Raw genomic sequence first — 18,757 nt, 5'->3', positions numbered from 1 at the left:
CATAAGAGTAATAGATGATGTAATAGATTAGGTCAATAAGTGAAATGGGAGACAGTGATCCTGTTCCTCTGATAGGGCCAATGTTATACAAACATGTAATGATGTTCCTCGCTAAATGGCCACTGGTTGTACTGGAGTGTGTTTATATTGTATCCCCTGTTGACTAGAATGGGATTCAAAGCATCCTCCACCCACTAGGGGTCACTGGTGTACACTAGTATATAAACAGGCTTCTGTGCACCCAGCACCCATTTATTGTACTCCATTGAATCTGTTTTGTCCTTTTATTTTAATTTGCATTGACCCCTTTCCATGGGAATGGAACTAGGAATTTTTTCTAACATTTTTATTACTTGTTTTACTTGGGGGTTAATCAGTGAGTTGCTTGCTTTTTTAACTCACATCTCCTATAATCTGGTGTATGCTAGTTGAGTGTTAATATTTGTCAGCGTAAAAGGCAAGTTGGATTTCAGTCCAACTCATTTGAGTTTGCGCTTGCAAATTAGTATTTTTGCCAACTCATATGCACTCGCTCTTTAGTAAATAGATCGCTCTGTCATATGAATCACGTTGTGTGTGTGTTCCCTGCATTCTAAAACATAGTACCCTGCCAAATGCGGAGGTATAATTATCTTGCTCTCCTCGAAGCACTTCCCGGGAAGAACACACATCTTGCTTAATTACTTGGCAGCTGCCTGATACATTTTCCTGTTACTTTTTGCTATTAGCTAGACTGCCTGTCAGTCATCTGCAGAAACACCTGAGGTGCTCTAGTAGACCTTTCATCCAAGGAGCGAAGAGCAGACGTTTGCCCAGAGCCCTAGTAATAATAAACATACAGCAAGACATGTTTCCTTGTATACAAACAGCGTATAGAAGCTAAACGCTCTACTTGGTAATTTACTGGTAGGGCAGCCAGTGCCGAGACCACATCAATATATTTAAATGTGGGATAAAACTCCGACAGGCTCTATCTACCGCATGAAAAGGTGGCCGGAGCTCTTCATTCTTCAGTAAGAATTCTAGAATAGTGAGTGACCTTGGGTATGCCCCGACAGTGAACCTGGAAGCAATTTTTTAAATTGCCAGCTGAACGTATACAGATGAATTTAAACAGATGTAACCCCTTTTGTTTATTAAGTATTCTATAGGATGATGTGTTTCAATTAGTATTTTCACCAAGCTGTGCAAGCCTTTGCTTTCCCGTTCTAAGGCATTCTAGAAAACTAGCTATAAAGAAAAATGAATATGAATAAATTAACAATAATTCACCTTACTACAACAGGCACAGTTAAATGGGAACTGTTAGCATCACAGCTTTAAGCATATGGAAAATTCATTTATTGTCCATTAGTGTAATTGTTGAGATATTTAGTTTAAAATCTAACTCTCCACCTAATGTATGGCTTTGTCTTAGTCTGTCAATTCTCGGCTTGTCATACCCCTTGAATATATGTATTGTATTAAGGTTAAATGGTTGGCGCTATATAAATAAAAGATATAAATAATAATAATAATAATAATAATAATAATAATAATAATGGCCTGCAGCCAGGGGCAGAACCAGCATTATCTGATCCTCTGATGTCCGGTTCTGAAGTTATCCCCCCATTTCCTTTTACAAAGGCTGCCGGGAATAAATAAGGAATAAATAATTTAATGGAGAATAATAATGCAGATCGTCAGAGTATGAACATTCCTTTCCCCCGCCGTACATACAAATATTTTTTGCATTCGTTAATCCACAAGAATATATATTTCTTTAGAGTACAGAGCTGTAAAGTGTCTGATTTGGTGACGGATCTGCTTTACTGCACACGCACATGTGGGTACAATTTGTATAGACACTTTAGCTTTCATACATGGCCCATCGCTGTAATTTTGCTTTACTTTCCCATCCACCATGAGCCAATGGCTTGGAAAAGGTAGCTTGCAAGGCTGGACTACTGGGAACCATTAACCACGTTCTTACCTTAAAGTAGCTCTTAAAAAAATACATTTTATCATCATATATCACAGTTATTTTTTCCAGAACCAAGAAAGCCAAAAATCGCTTTTTTTGTTAGCTTGGGCAAACGTGCATTGCTTTTTCATCAACTAATAATTAAAGCCATGTGCAGGTTGATCTAACAGTTCATCAATACAGTTTGCCTGATTGCTTGCGGTATGGCAGTATCTTTTTCCAACTGCACATGATGCTGGTTAGGTGTACTAGCTTCCATGTTCAAAAATAGCCATTTTTGGGGGTTAAAGTGGAAAAGCATTTGTCGATTTGTCACTAAATTGCTTTATTTGGTTAACTCTTGCATATTCACTTCTTTGCACCTCTATTGGTTAGTGGTAAAACGTTATATATTTAGGCAGTGCTTAATATATAGATCCTGCTGAGTTTTGTCCCAGTTATTTAAATAAATTACGGTGAAATAAATCTTTACAATTAGTAACAATATTCGAAAAGCTTTGCTTATATTAAAGTGTCGCACGTACATTCATGTTGATTTTTTTTTTACATTAAAAAACACAGGCCCATTCACTGCCACTTTCACCATAGTTAATAAACAAACTTTTATGGGGGAATTCTTCAGACCCACCTTGTGTCCCAGACCCCAGGTGCTTGGCTTGGAGGCTATGCCTTTGGCCGACCAGATAAGTCCTTTTTTCATTTTTGAAGAATGAATATAACAGCATTCAGAGAGAATTTAAATATGCATTGTTCTTTAGTAGGGGTGTCAGGGACAATAACCTGTCCCTTTAAAGCCCCTTTTCTAGCCTGTGTGGCCATTTACAATCCGAGCTTAGAGAACCTCAGCTACGCATCATGTTATTACCTCTATAAACACAGATTACCATTTCAAAGTGCTTTTCAAGGATGTCATCCTTTTGGCTTCAGAAACATTTATATTCTGCAGTCATGACTTCATATACAGAACCGGCAATAAAGTTAGGAAACATATAATACTTCAATAAAACTGGAAAATACGAATGCAGATCTCATAATCCGTCCAACAAAAAAATGCACTTAGTATATAACATAAACAATAAGTACGTGGATCATTTCGTTTTACCTTTAGATATTTTACTAGTTTCTGAATTTGCCAGTATTCCGAAGGCAGGTCGGTGTTGCTCTCCTGGCGCCTCTCTGGCTGTTCCTCATCTTCCTCGCTTTCTGTAGAACTTTCGCTAAATTCATCTGATTTTGTTCCAGGTGTTTTACTACGGATAAAAAGCGTATTTCTGTTTTAAAAGATTATATATATATATTTTTTTGGTCCATCGGGGTCCCCGCTGGAAGTATACGTGAAATGACAGTTATAAAATGTTCAATGCCAACATCTCTTATGATAAGTGATTATTTTTGGGTGCAAATGAGTATCATTGATTCATTTTTCAGGAAGTAAAAGTAAGGAACCAGGTATGAAAACACGCAAGGGATTCAGGTCTCTGAATAACATCCTTTGCAAAATGATACAATAATACAAAACTGCTAAAAAGTTATAGCAACCGCGACCACTTATTATTGAAATAGAATAAACGTCATAATGTTTTACATAACAAGAGGCAATTTTGATGATTTGATGAGCATCCTATGTTTGACATCCTGAGTTCTTTGATCCCAGATCCCAAATAAGTCTTATGTTCAAATGTGTTATCGGCGGACTATCACATATCAATGTGTGTTCAGGCAACACGGGGAGCATCACAAACATTGGGGTTTGTTCGCTAAGTAGGAGTTAGTAGGAGAGTTGTGGTTTCAACTCCGTGAATTCACTATGCAATAGAAAAGAACACCTCTGGCTGAATAGCTGACCGCCCTGCATGATGCATAGTTCAGTCAGTGAGGCGTCTTGGAGCAGACATTCACTAGGGCTGTCAGGGAGAGGAAACTGCAGCTCTCCAGCCAACAGTTGTACCATCTCCCTCTTTAGTGAATAAACCCCATTAGATGCCATCAGATGAATCAGTGAAATTCTCAACATGGCATTTTCAACCAATCGGGGCAAAACCTGCAGATACATACTGATCCGAAATACAACTTTTGGTATAAGTGCAAATTCCATCAATAGGTATTATCTCTCAACTCTAACAAGTGTAATAATTGTTCATCTGATACAACACTATCCATACCAACCCAAAGTCAATCGTTAGCCAACTGAGAAAGCCACACGAGTAGGTAGATAACTCAGCGGACAGAAAAGGAACCCTCAACACTGTCCTGCTGTTTTTTCAAAACGAGGTTTTATATAAAAAGTTAATTTGGCACAAAATTTCAAAATTGTTCTTATAACCATAGCAACCCATGGAATGGCACTGTTGATTGGACCAATGCATGGGTTGCTATGGTGATAATTTCCAAATTGTGCCCCGGTATCACTTTTTATAACATTATTTAGAGTATCTTCTCTAAAAAAAAGATGCCCTAGTACATCAGCCAACAGTACAAACAGAGTTGTTGGCAACCTCAATGGAGAACTCCGTCATCTTGAAAAATGAAGAAGAAAAAAAAGCCACCCAATGCCGACATTCATTAAACACAAAAAATTAGCATTTGTAAAACAAAAAAACAAATATATGACACAAGACCAGACTACCCCGTCTGGTCTGCAAATCAGTTCGTTTTACTACATAAAGAAGATTTGATGAGACCCGGATAATTTATAATGCGGTTTCAGAAACACAGAATGTCCTTTGTAATGATTCTACTTTGAATTTTAATGATTCTTGTTTGAGAATCTTCAATTGGGGATTGGGTTGCAATAATTGATTGAAATTCTCCTGTGTTTATAGGAAATATTAGATAGAGAAATAATTGCGTGAATACCAGCTACGACGTGCGTACTTTCATGAGTGTGACATGTGTTTCGGGTTACCTATACATCAGAATCAATCTCAGTAATACGTTTGGAAAGAAAATAGATAGATTTTTATTTGCTATTTCTGACATCTTGAAAAATCTAAAGCTTTACATTATGGAGAACAAAAGCACTCCTGTACAAATTACACAAATCACAGGCTTTGGCTTATTATCTGTTCAATTTATAAACCATCTGTTTTTGCTTGACATCAATCAAAGCTAATCTTTCAGCAGTAATCATAGCGGACATTTTTTTCTGTCTAGTGTCTGAGTGGTAGACATATTATGGTTCATCAGGACAACCAAAGTAAAACGCGGTTTCCAACGCCTAAAAAAATATTGATTCCAGATGGTTACTTCCTATTTCATTACAGGCTTTCCAAATGTATACGACTTGTGTAAATAAACACTGGGCGCAAAAAAAAATGATGCCTTATTAATCAGACATAGACAAGATAGGTGTACAATCAACCACTGTACTTGTCCAAGACCTCATTGTACTCTGTTCAGAACCTAGCTTATTAGTCCAAAATGTGATGAGATCAAAAAAATAAATAATGAAATGCCAAGTAGCCTCCATTCAGCTACTTCCTTGTGATCTCTCTTCCACATTAACCATTTAATTCACTCTTCAGCCATGGATGTCCCTTAAAAACCAGTATGTAATCTTCTAAAATGGTATTTTTTAGGCATTTATTAACTACTATATCCCTGATCCTTCTATATGCCACCCGTATCTATATCCCACCTGCTACCTTGCCCCGGGGCTCTTACTCAGGTGCCAAAATCCCGTTAATGCTTGTGTTGACCAATCTTTTCGATTCTGGCTTTTGATTCATTGCACTACATGCTTTATCATGATGCTTTATTACAAAGGTTTTTTTGTATCATAAAGACGTATTTTGAACCGTTTCATGCAGCGTCCGCAGCACAAATTCAGACCGACCCTGTTTTGGTGGGGGGGAAATAATATTTTTAACTACTCTGACTATTGGTTAGCAGTGGGAATTCTAACATAATGGAACTGTGTATACAACTATATAAGAATTCTAACACAATAGGCTACATAATATTGTATCTACACTTGAAATAGTCGACTCAAATACAAATGACTGTCATATCCGCGCTATATTTATTTTGGATTATGATATAAGTGTGCTGTCATTTAATTCTGGGTTACAATAACGGTTGGTCACTAGTTGGTCACTAAAGTGAGTTTATTCACTAAAATGGGCATTTGCAGGTGAATCTTCCGGTGATTTTCAGTTTCAGCTCACTGCCTTCACTTTGCATTTTGAAGAGCAAACCCTGGCAAGCTCTTCTGATAAGTGAAAAGCTGGACCCTTATAAAGTCACCATATTGATTGAACTATGCATTATACAGTGGCAACGCGGCCCTCTTTGCAGATGAGCTTCCATGCGTTCGGCCCTTTATAATGTACAGGAAAATTGTTGTCCTACGTCCACAACTCTCCTGCAAACTAACATCCAACCTCTGCTTTGGTGATGAAACCCCACGGCGGTGCTTTTAATCCACAGACCTCCTTTTCTGCATGTAAGGACCATAAGCATTCATTGCGCTAGAATTGCATTTTAGACAAAATGTTTCTATAAAAACAGGACTGAGGATAATAACTGTAGCAATAACTTCCAAATGCCCTTGGAGACATTTAAATTTAGCATGCAATATGAAAATCACTACATGGGCCATGGTTTACACACGGCGACCGCAACTTTCTTGTGACTCCTCACTTTTTTGTATAAACAAACCACTTTGCAATCAGTAATTTGAAAGCTACTCTTTAAATTAATATACTGTATATATTATGTGTATTCCGTAGACAGCCCCAGTTAAAATACCTAACCTGCCTGCAAGCGGCCACATGCCTACAACAGTGTTTCTTTTCGTTTGAACAATTATAATTTTTTTATTTGCAGAGCAGGGTTTATTCACATTTTCCATCATAAACAATAAAAAACACAGTAAACAAAGCACAGAATGAATCGTGTGAATGTGGCTAGGCTCTCCCCAATGGGGCAACATATATATAGTAATATATACACTATATATATATATATATATATATATATATATATATATATATATATATATATATATATAGTGTATATATTACTATATATATGTTGCCCCATTGGGGAGAGCCTAGCCACATTCACACGATATATATAGTAATCAACAGCCTCTTATCCAATGATGAGTGCCCCCGCTTAGCTTTACCATGGTCACGGGTCAAGTTCTCTATAGCCTTCATTCCTCCATATGTACCGGCCCCAGCCCCCAATATTCTATGTGAATTTTACTCATTTTACATTGAGTAGGATATGCAATACATGCGTTCCATATCCAACCCAGCTAACTCTGCTAGTCTCTTTGACAAGAGAGTTATTACAATTTTATTTATTTTATATATAAATATATACACATATATATACACATATACATACATATATATACCATTACATAAGTTATGGTGGGTAAAAGGTGATGGAAACCCTTCCACTTAAATTTAAGGGGTAGTAGAAGTATTATTAAACACTCATCTACAGACACCAGACAAGCCAGAAGGCTTGTTTTCCCCTCAGAAATATCATGGTGGATATAGAGGCAAAGGTGATAATTGTTAACCTTATTTGCATGCGCCTACCCAGAATCCCTTGTGGTTGTCAAAACACCATGAGATTTCTGAGGGAAAAACAAGCCTTCTGGCTTGTCTGGTGTCTGTAGATGAGTGTTTAATAATACTTCTACAACTATATATATATATATATATATATATATATATATATATATATATATATACATACACACACACACACACACACACTGTATAGATAGATATACTGTATATATATAGATATATATATATCTATAGATATCTATAGATATATATATATATATATCTATAGATATCTATAGATATATATATATATATATATCTATATATATATCGCAATATCACAACAAAATCCATATTGGTGATGAAATAGTAACTAGTCATTATCTACAGTAATGCTATATTAATGTTCTCTTATTTAGCTACATATTGACTGAATAAAGACATGTTAGCTATAGGTAAGACTGAGATTACATTATTTTATAAAACTCAGACCAACCTGTTAAGTCTGGCGGATGGTTGAATTAATGTACATTAAACCTGCTGGTAGTATTTCAGTGTGTGATGCTGCATACCATAGTTTGTATGAATGGCTTTAGTCAGCCAACAGATGTGAATGTTTGGATTTAGATGAAAAGGTGTTTTCGTTCTTTGGACATTCACTATAACTATAAATCATTTTGGAGCGGAAAGTTATGTATTATATATAGCACCTGTAATGCAGGAGTTCCCGTTGGTAGTCTGGGGCAGTACATAAAGTATTTTTGGATTGAAGAAAAAAAAGTAGATTTTTAGTAGCTGTAGCTTCTCTTGCTCATCAGACAACAGCGGACTCCACTGGAGACCCGACTCACATAGAGCTCACCATAAAATGGATAAAAAGTGTACAGGTTTTCCTTTTTCACTCTTTGTACAACATAACTGCTATGTATATATTTTATTTTCCACTGAAATCCATCCTAAATTGCGGCTTTCCGCTGCAAGTAGCACGAAGATGGTTTAGATAGTAACCCCTTTAAACCCTCATTCATAATGCTCCCTCTCACACCCGCCAGCTTGTCATAATTATTACTCGCTTTTTTTAAGCTCATGATCTCCTAATGGCCAGTACATAGTGTCCCCAAACATGCTTAAGTACCCAATTTATGTCACGTAAGAACATTAAAGGGACACATGGGAAGGTAAGGACATACAAACAGGGGGTTATGTGCCTTTTTCCCCCCGAAGAGTCTTCTTATTGCCAGTGGAATGGACCATGACTAGATCATTTCACTGTATTGCTATGCTGTGAAAACTTTAAACCAAAAGCACTTTTAATATACAACCCTCGCTCTCTGAAGAATATGATTACTTTTATAATATTTGACAAACTTTTACACAATTTGATCAGTAGGAATTTATATTGGATCAGCATTTATTTACACTCGATCACTATTTCCCTAACTGCTAATTAAAGTTGCAATTGCATTTTTTTTTGCATTGAAGCACTAAGATCTAGATCAGATAAGACGGTCCAATATGTAACCAAGATTGCCACATTCATTACCTTTTCATAGCTGAATGTCTTCTCAAAGCGGATGTATGGACGTAAGGCCGGTTCTTACTTTCTGCACTGGTGGGTTTAACTTTTTGATCTTTGCTCAGCTCTTTTCTGACAGACCTTTCCTCTTTTGCTTCCTTGATTCTAAAAAAAAAAGTAACAAAAACGGAATTTTAAATATAGAGTTATCATACAAGCAAAAGTTAAGTCTAAATAGGTACATCTCAGAAGAGGAAAGTATATCTCAAGTTCAGGGCTGTCTGATTTGATTTTCAAGGGAACCTTTAAGATTTGATTAACATTAAATAATACATTTTACACACGACTGTTACTTTCATTGATAGCATTTAATATATGACAGGTTTTTTTTTTTACGGCTTATTTTCATAATCCACATGCCTGAAATGCTCACCTTTACAGAAGCGAGTTCTAAGCTTTTTCAGAGAAATGCTACAGTGCGGGTATTCATGATGATACACAATCTTCAGTTTTCCTAAACTTTCCACAAAATGTTTCCATTTACGGAATAACCAAGTCTAACTGAAATAATTTAGGTTCTGTGTATAGTTCTAGTTAATTTAAAATGTCTATAAACTATGTAAATTGTAATATATGAGATTAAAAAAAAAACATACTCTTGGTGACCATTAAGATTAAGATTCTTCCATTTGAGAGATGGTTCTAATTTGTGCTTGTTAGTCTTGCTTTTTACAAGGGAATGCCTTGTCTTTTCATGTGCTTTCTTTTCTGGATTCTCATTAGACCAATGGTTTTGGCTTCTCTCACCGACATCAACTACATCCACATGCTGAGTCTTTGGAGCTACTGGTGGATCTTCAAATAATGTAAAATCCTAAGGGGGGAAAAGTGGGTAAAAGGTATATAATCCATCCTTATTTTCATTTTCACAACAGTCCACAAAGAGGATCAATACATTATCCCAGAAATAATAATATTAACAAAATGACAGAGTTTGCATGTTTAGGTATGTCTTGAATATAGGAGGTAAAATTTAACTCTTGCATATCTTCCCATACATATGTAAGAAGTCTGGGCACATAGTAGTCACACGCAGTAAATTGTTCAAACTGCATATTCCTCACGTTTTCCAGCAAAAATCAGAGGACCCTTTTAGGAATCAATAATCTGAGATAAGGAGTGTTAATAGAGTGTAGCAATACAGTAAGGGAATTTCAACATGCATTGGATAAGCATATAGCAGGGGTGTCCAACATGCGGCCTGCATGCCAACTGCGGCCCACCGGACACCAAGGTGCTGCCCGTCCGGGGACCAAGCGGATGTATATATACGTCCTGTGTTATGTAGCGGGCGCTTCTTGCCGGAGCTCAGTGGCAGAGGCTACATTGGGTCAGCGCCGACCCTCTCCTGCTGCCTGATCGCTCTATGAGACCAACTGTGCAGCATTAACCCCTTCAATGCTATTAAAAAATATACGATCCAATCACAACATTTTAGGGGTTAATGTTCTGGGTTAATAGAAAACCCATAATTATTGCAACCTGGTCAATTATTAGTGACACTTTAGGTCACTGATTATTGATTAGTCTCACCGATCAATGTCAGTGGCCTAAACCTGTGACTATTTTTTTTTTCGTTTTACAATTTTATTATACATTCTGCATTTTAATAATACTGCATATTGGTGTGCATTTTGGGCAAGTTGGGCCATATTTTTCAATGACAAAATTAATGCGGTCCACGTCACATATACATTTTAGATGAAATGTCCCACCGCAGAAAAAACCTTGGATGTCCCTGGCATATGGATATCCTGAATCTAAGACAAGACTAATGACTGATTAAGGTCTCAGTCTTTACAGCAGACTAGATGGACCATTGAATTCTATGTTCTTAGTATTCTGTTCGTAAACAGTGTTCCCTGGTCATCACCCAGTAGCTGATGAACTAAAACTTCCATTATCCTGTATCTCAACCCTAATTCTGCATACTGCCTACCCCTACCATACACAGCAGGAAGGAGATGCCAAGCATTTATCAGTTTATAACACAATTTGTAGAGGCAAAAAAAAATGTCTTCCAGAATCATACCTGTTGACCAATGTTTTCTGCAAATTGCCGAGACTTCTCCTTCAAAAGCGTTATGAGATCTTTATATATTACACTTTTTCTGTCATAGTCAATTTCATCTTTATCCTTCATTTTACCCTAAAAAAAATTATGTGTGTACATAACTGAAATTCCTCAAATCTTTCTGTTTATTGACAATATGATCGCCGACCAGTTAAATCACTTACCCCGTTTAAAAAGGCACCTGCCGTGCTGCATGTGACGCAGAAGGGATCTGTGTCATGAGGGGTAACCATCAAGTAGCAAATCTCACCATGAACTTGTCTCCAAGGAGGAGCGCTGCAGCCATTTGTGAACTCGTAATCTGCCGTGAAGGTAAGAAATCAATAGTGAAGTTGTTTAAAAAACAGTTAATAGAAACAATAATTGTAACAGAAGGCAAGATCACAGATAAATGGGTAAAATGGATCAGCTAGTTTACTTTGCTAGTGAGCAAGGATTTAGTTCAAAAGGGGAGAAGCGTAATCATGGGAGCTGTGCCTCTCACGCATCACAGATGACTTATCATACTTATGTAAAATAATGTAACAAGAAACATTTTATTTTGATTCTTTTAAATAAAAAAGAAAACTTTTGAAAAGTTTGAAAGAACAGATAATGACTGCTTCGTTGAAGTATAGCGGCCAGTTGCCTGCTTTCTCCCAACACCCTTAACATTACTGATTGGAGCTGTCAAACCTGGTGCCTTTTAACATTTAAAACCTTATTGCTCTCAGAGGGACAGGGACAGAAATAACGCTTCTTCCTTTGCTTAAAATTATGGTCTATTTCAATCTATTCAATCATTCTAAACTTTTCAACTGGTTATGGGGATTCCAGACGTACCCCTCCACTTGTCATGAAACAGCTGACATAATGCTTAGCTGCCCTATAAATGGTTAAGCAGTAAAAAATAAATATTCTAGAGCAAAGTGGTAGAAGCATGATCAGAGCGGTCAATGTTACGTTTACCAACTTACTCCACGATTGCACTATTTACATATTTAAAACAATGTCTTATTGGGTGCGTTCCGATTCGAAACCACACTGTTTAACGCATTAAACATAATTCAAAAATAAGAACCTGTTGCGTATTCGATTGATTTCAGCACTGATTTTTCTTTATTGTTGCAAAAACGTCTTATCAGATCAACTTCGTTTTTAACTGCAGTAGGCGTTACGCGCACTTCTCTGAAATTAGAAACAGAAAGGCATTGTTACTTTAACCTCAAAACATCTGTCATGGTTATGCTACCGCCGGCACTTCTGAGTAATCATTTAGCTCTTTGTGCTGGCAAAGGAGGGCGGCCATTGCAATTCCTTACCAAAAGCAGCACACAAAAGGTATCAACATGAGCAGGACCAGAAAGGAATGAGTTTGATTTCACAGAGACGCGGTGATCCTGCCAAGTTCAATGGCAAGTGTGTTAAAAGCTGATGCGAAAAACCGAGCTGATGGGAATCCAATGATTCAGATCAGCATCTAGTGAGCGACTAACTCAACAGTGGCCATTACCTGGCCTTTAAAAACACACGCTAGACTTCTAGATCTACAGCACATCGTCCCGAAAAGTGTGCATTCTAAAAATGTGCAGTATTCTTTAGTCATATGAAGCCAATTTTGTATTGCCTAACATTTACAGGCAAAACTCATTTATAAATAGCCTTTTTTTTTTACTGTCCATTAGCAATAATAGGCTCAGACTGTCCGATGGGCACACTGTGCAGATACCTGGTGGGCCGGTGCCTTATATTTACTGCATGGCTCTGATATATCAGCCATTCGCCTTAAAGTGCCGATACTTCCATGCCAGTCCAGGACCGATCGACATAATACAGTAATTGATGTATTTTAGGACGGCTACACATCAAACTATTCTTTACCATAACACCATTCCTAATACAGCGCTAGAGAAGCCCTCTCAATTCTATTATGAACACAAAACATTACTAAAGCTTAAAAAAGAAAGAAGAAGAAATGGAAAGATGTAAAATGGGAATCAGTGTAGGCAAATAATATCATTTTTTAATAAACATTTTCAACACTTATGATTTGTTTTGGTGAGTCTGCATATTTAGCGTTACTTTAAAATGCCAACACGAGGCTGGTTTTCGATATACTGTTGCATGAAACCATAAATATGCAGATATTATTACCCCATTAAGTGGGGTTAAGCCTGAAATGCTTTAGTCAGGAGGTCTGGATTGGCAGCAGGAAACTGTATTCCTTTTGCTGGCTCGAGTGTTAGAAAAGTGCTTTTGCTTGCCGATCGTGCCAAACCAATGTGGGACTGGTACATAACTTCTGCTTCGCATACACTGATAACTGCTGTGTCTCACACGGCTACATCAGAGATGTTCACATGTAATATTACTTAGCCACTAACCTCAATACGTCCCAGTAAATGAAATTGCTTCTCTACGGTATGTGTGGCACACACTTAGTAAATGCAGTTGGTAGTGTTGATTTAACAACTGGAAATATATTCTTTTTTTAGCAACTGGCAATTGATTGTATGTCAACTAAAATATTTTAAAATCATAACCAGAAATATAAAACATATGTACGTAGTTTGTATCCCAACCAAGAGTTGGAAAACAAACTTTTTTTTTTTCCACTTCAATTAGGTTCCCCCGGTCCTCTATGTTTCAATCAATAAATATAATGATTTTCATATCTTTCACCTTCCCTTCATTATTTTTTCCTAGAACATAAAAAGCAGATGTTGTTGGTCATTAAAAAGAAACAGTTTGAAATGATAGACTGGAAAAAAAAATGCTGTTTTGTTAATGTACTTACTGTGAAATGTGTTTTAAAGAGCTGTTAAGCAGCTGCATATCGAATTGCTGAAGCAGGAGAAATATTTTCATTTTAATTTCGGTATTGCCATCATCATCATTTTGGCGCATTTTATCCAACAGCCGTAGCATAGTCATATCTTCTCCTTCAATAGTAGCAAAGCCGGGTCCGAGAATACGTGCTATAGGATCTCTGTTAGCTAAAACAACAGATAATTCGCAATATATATATATATATATATATATATATAATTATGATTATTATTTGTATTTATTTATTTATTTTTATTTTTTAGCAATATTTTAAGCTACCCAGTGCTCCCCACCTGTGCTACCTGTGAATCAGTGGGACAAGACAGTCTTAAGTGGGCAGGGCGTAGGAAGAGGAGTGGGTAGAGAGTGGGCATGGCCACCACAAAGCAAAAAGAAAGAGACAAGTGCCCAAGAGACACGAGGAAGCAGAGATTTACCCAAACATTTACATTCCAGTTTTCCAGGCAGGGTTTGAAGGGCTGGTTTATTAAAATGACTTATTTAAGGATTTCAAGTCTTTGGTTTATGAATTTCAGAATTACTCCTGTTTTAGGGTGTCTCCCATTAGTGCATCCCAATTAGCAGCCAACTTTGATATTTTGCAAAGCCTTAGCCACTTCTTTAACTATAAAAAAAATAATTTTAATAATAACCCCTAAAGCCAAAGTTTGAAATGTCAGGAGACATGTTGTGGCATTATGAGGTCATTTCCCAGTGATTAATTGCTCTTAAAAACAGTAGGCATGGAATGCCAAGAATACACAAAGGGAACATCCCTGACGGCATTCTATAAAACCCCAAGTGGGCGCCAGTGGAGCTGCAGATGGGACACAAATACCGAAACAGGATATTCAGAGTATATCTGAAATGAGAAAGTGTCAAACAACTGACCTTCTAAGCAAGCCTGTGTTTCTTTTAATTTTTTGTCCTTTGCGAGCTGCAGGAAATTGGACAGCTGTTTAAAGCTAGATATTTTCACTGTAGATGAGGAGAGTAGGAGCAGCGGATTGCCGTTTTTGTCAGTATCATCAGACTTCACAATTGTGCCACTGAAATAATTGAGCAGATGTCAAGTTATTATTATTATCATATTTTATTTATATAGTGCCAACAATTTACGCAGCGCTGAATACATATATTCAAGGGGTATTGACAGATGAAGACAAACCGATACATAAGGTTGAGACGCTCGGCTCGCAAGCTTACAATCTTGAGGGAATGGGGTGACAAACATAAGGCACAGAGAAAGGGTGAGAGGTAGTGTGGTGGTTGTATCAGTGGCAGGGAGGTTATGGTGCGGCTTCTCTGAAAAAGTGAGTTTTGAGTTGTTTCTTGAATGTTGGGGGGGGTGAAAGCTGAAGGTTTCTTGGGAGTGGATTCCACAGATATGGGGCAGCTCGAGTGAAATCTTGTAGATGGGAAAAGGAAGAGGTGATAAGTGAGGAGAGCCTTAGACCATGGGAAGAACGTAAGGATCGAGTAGGAGAGTATTTGTTTATGAGGGCAGAAATGTATGGAGGAGCAGTGTTATATGTCAGTACCAGGATTTTTAATTTAATCCTAAAGGTAATTGGGAGCCAGTTGAGGATTTCACAGAGTGGGGAAGTAGAAGAGGAGCGGCCTGCAAAGAAGATAAGCCTAGCAGCAGCATTTAGGATAGACTGTAGAGGACGGAGTCGAGACGGTGGAGTGCCAACCAGAAGAATGTTGCAGTAGTCAAGACAGGAAGTGAATGAACCAGAGTTTTTGTGGATTATTGGGTAAGGAATGGGCGGATGCGAGAGATGTTTTTTTAGGTGCAAGCGGCAGGATCTGGCGAGGGACTGAATGTGAGGGATGAAGGAGAGGTTTGAGTCAAGGATGACCCCAAGGCATCGGGCCATGCAGTTAGTGGTTTGCTACATCAAAGGGTGACCTAAGGCTCTGCTCATGTAGCCACACGCAAGACGATCTGTCTCCGGTGGTATTTGGTGCTAAAATATCTAATTTATATATAAGTACCAGGTGGCCTTAAACTTAAATGAGTGTGAAATCAGAAATAAGGAAAAGCCCACTTTGGGTTTATTGAAGAACATTTCCAGGTATGTAGGGGTTTCAAAGCACCATAAAAGACCAGCCCTGAAAGGTTTCTCAAGCAAGAAGGGTGTAGCTGGCCCTGAATAATGCATAATTCAGTCTGGTCAGATCAGCCCTTCTAGTAGGAGAAAGCTATAATTCATAGCAAAGGCAAGGAGTTAAAACCCTCCATCTTTCCACAGCTTCCCTGCAAACTCACTGAGACTAGTTTAAAAGAACCTGTACTAAATGATTAGTGTGTATTGACTGTAATTAGTTGGTATGTTTCACCTCCAATCCTGTGGTTTAGTGAATAAACCCTTTTGGTGATAATGTATGATGTAAGGCAATAAAATGAGCGGTGTATTTCTACTTTGATTGCAACCCAAATACGAAATATGAAGTTGGAAGAAAATACCAGAGCCCTTTCGGTTCATAAATAAAAAAAAATCCAATCATTTGTGCTTATTACAGTACACTTTACGCATTGCTCCATCTTTTTGTATATCCTCACCTAATATCATAACCAGATTCAAAAGCCGAGTGATCCAAATTGGTTTTCCATTCCAGAGGTTCTGCGAAGACAAATTCTGCCTCTTCTGGATGCCTGGAGCTGAAAGCTCCCACATACTTTATGATGTCGTTGAGGAGAGATTCATTCAGAGGTGTGATTTCTAGCTTACCGGCTCCAGAACCGGCACTTGTCCACTGAGCCGCTCTTGTTAGGGCCACTCCCATTGTGACAGCTTTTTCCGAGGATGTCAACTTTTAAAATATGTGTAAAGACACCGTAAATTGATCTGCCAAGACATATAAAAAGATAAACAAATGTAATTGCCCATAATATTTTTTAACCGCTGGAAAGTGACACTAAAATTATTGCCGCGCATGGTGGATTTTGACTTAAATATCTAAAAATTATAGACATGTTTTTTGTTGTTTTTTACAAATTTTGTTTTCTGAGCTGTTTTCTGGGAACCCATAAAATAATTAGTAAATATGCCTCAATATACATGTTTTACCCTCTGTGATTCATGTCAGTTCTGGCTGCCCAATGCATATACATTGGACCACCTGGATATCTTGCCCTGTAATATTAGCCAGTCTAGTCTATATTATGAGCCCCCGTTTTATTTATTTTGTAGCCATGCCAATTATCCCCCCCCCCATAAATATTACACATGAGATATCACCTTAGAGGGTGCATTCTGAATTAAATTAATAATATAAAGGTATTATGGTATTCTCTGGAATCCAGACATTTCTGGAGGAAAATATATATAAATATTTCGGGATTTCTTTATACCAAATATAGCCACGTGGCAGGTAAATATTTTGCGAATGTTTATTTTGAGAATAGATTTCCGGGAAAAGTGCTGGCTTTTAAGGTAGCTGAATACTATAGGAAACAGGGCCAAGTCGGCCATTTAAATTCCACAGTATATACCTGGTGATGCGTTATTCTTCGGCCAACTAACCACTAAATGAAAGGATTCCACTGACTTATGGGAGCGCTTTCTGTGCTCTCACTCAACACTCATCATATCCATTCAAACGTCCCTTTAACAGAAGGCACATATAATAAATATGCACCAAACAGGGCAGCACTGAACACAGCCCTCTGATATAGTTTCTATAAGCATCCCAGATAAGATTTGCCATCCAATACCCCATTCATTTACCAATCTAAGCCAAATTACATGTAAGTTAAAACTAGTCATTGGCCAGGAGGATATTTCTTTTATTACCATGGGAGCTGTTTAAGGAGACTCTAAATCACCAAGATGCACCCTAAAGCCGCTGTGGCCCTTAATGAAGAGATCCCAATAGTATCCGGAACCAGAAGAATGATGAGATCCCACAACAAAGTATCTCATCCTTCTGGATACGATTTTAATCACTGTCGCTATTTAAAGGTCCTCTGGATTCGACAAACCGTTCATCGAGTTCTGTAGCACGCTACGCAACCTAACTTTACTAGATCTGTCCTGGCATTCTTTCCTCTTCAGGTTTAATCGCATCAAAACCACACACAAACGTATAAGAAGCTTCTTCAGTTCATATGGCAACAGCCTATCAGAGCCTGCTTTTGTGCAATGCTCTATTATGTATTGAAGTATTCACCTGTGCCAGGAATTACTTTTCTAAAGTTGCATTTTGTTCTAAAAGTGGAACAGCCCAATGGATCTACATGGAAAAGAGACACATTTAGCCAACACAGGAACATCCCTGTATTATGTGCTTTGCAAAAACATACAATATTAACTCTTACGGGGCCAGGGGGGATGTGTACAACGCATTGCATGCCCCTCTAGCACGTAAAGGGTTACACGCGTGCACATTTTACTGCAAATGCAATAAATATGACTTTTGTTACCTGTCTATATCGAGGAGCCGATGGGGTTAAATAACATTCACGGAGATACCAGAGGACGAAGCGTTGGTAGACACCCGGTAATTTCCACACACTGGGCACTTACCTGACCCACCGGGCGCCCAATATACCTGCAGTAGCTGCTTGTTAGTGGTTCCTATGGAGACGAAATCGCGCATGCGCGCTATGTTCCACACGGTTGCCGAGTAACATTAGTAACCAATGGGGCGGGGCGTTCTCCGCTCTCAACCCGCATCTCCGAATATCGCGGTGGCTGACTTTGCCTGATGTGATTCGTACTCCGATGAAGCTGCTGTGTCATAGGTCCGTTAGATGGGCCCAGTCATATTACATTTATTTCAAAGTGACCCAGACTGCC

At 37.9% G+C, this 18,757-nt stretch overlaps 1 protein-coding gene across 2 annotated transcripts in view; it reads right to left on the bottom strand.

Moving 5' to 3' along the window:
• Positions 1-18,527, bottom strand: part of ODAD2 (outer dynein arm docking complex subunit 2) — a 49,762-nt gene extending 31,235 nt beyond the window's left edge. The window contains exons 1-10 of one of the 2 annotated variants that reach the window (XM_053467442.1): positions 18,485-18,527; positions 16,519-16,804; positions 14,841-14,998; positions 13,918-14,116; positions 12,202-12,308; positions 11,306-11,442; positions 11,100-11,216; positions 9,664-9,881; positions 9,035-9,172; positions 3,066-3,213 (exon numbers count right to left, since the gene is read on the bottom strand). In XM_053467442.1, the coding sequence (XP_053323417.1) occupies positions 3,066-3,213; positions 9,035-9,172; positions 9,664-9,881; positions 11,100-11,216; positions 11,306-11,442; positions 12,202-12,308; positions 13,918-14,116; positions 14,841-14,998; positions 16,519-16,742 (1,446 nt within the window). In that variant the 5' untranslated portion in view covers positions 16,743-16,804; positions 18,485-18,527. Of the gene's footprint in view, positions 1-3,065; positions 3,214-9,034; positions 9,173-9,663; positions 9,882-11,099; positions 11,217-11,305; positions 11,443-12,201; positions 12,309-13,917; positions 14,117-14,840; positions 14,999-16,518; positions 16,805-18,381 lie in introns of both variants that reach the window. The other variant, XM_053467441.1, reaches the window with a different exon arrangement.
• Between the last annotated feature and the right edge of the window lie 230 nt (positions 18,528-18,757).

The sequence above is a fragment of the Spea bombifrons genome, chromosome 5, assembly GCF_027358695.1.
Source record: "Spea bombifrons isolate aSpeBom1 chromosome 5, aSpeBom1.2.pri, whole genome shotgun sequence".
In the NCBI taxonomy this organism is placed as follows: Eukaryota; Metazoa; Chordata; class Amphibia; order Anura; family Pelobatidae; genus Spea; species Spea bombifrons.
The sequence above is the reverse complement of the archived record's forward strand: the minus strand, read 5'-3'. Positions and strand labels throughout refer to the sequence as shown.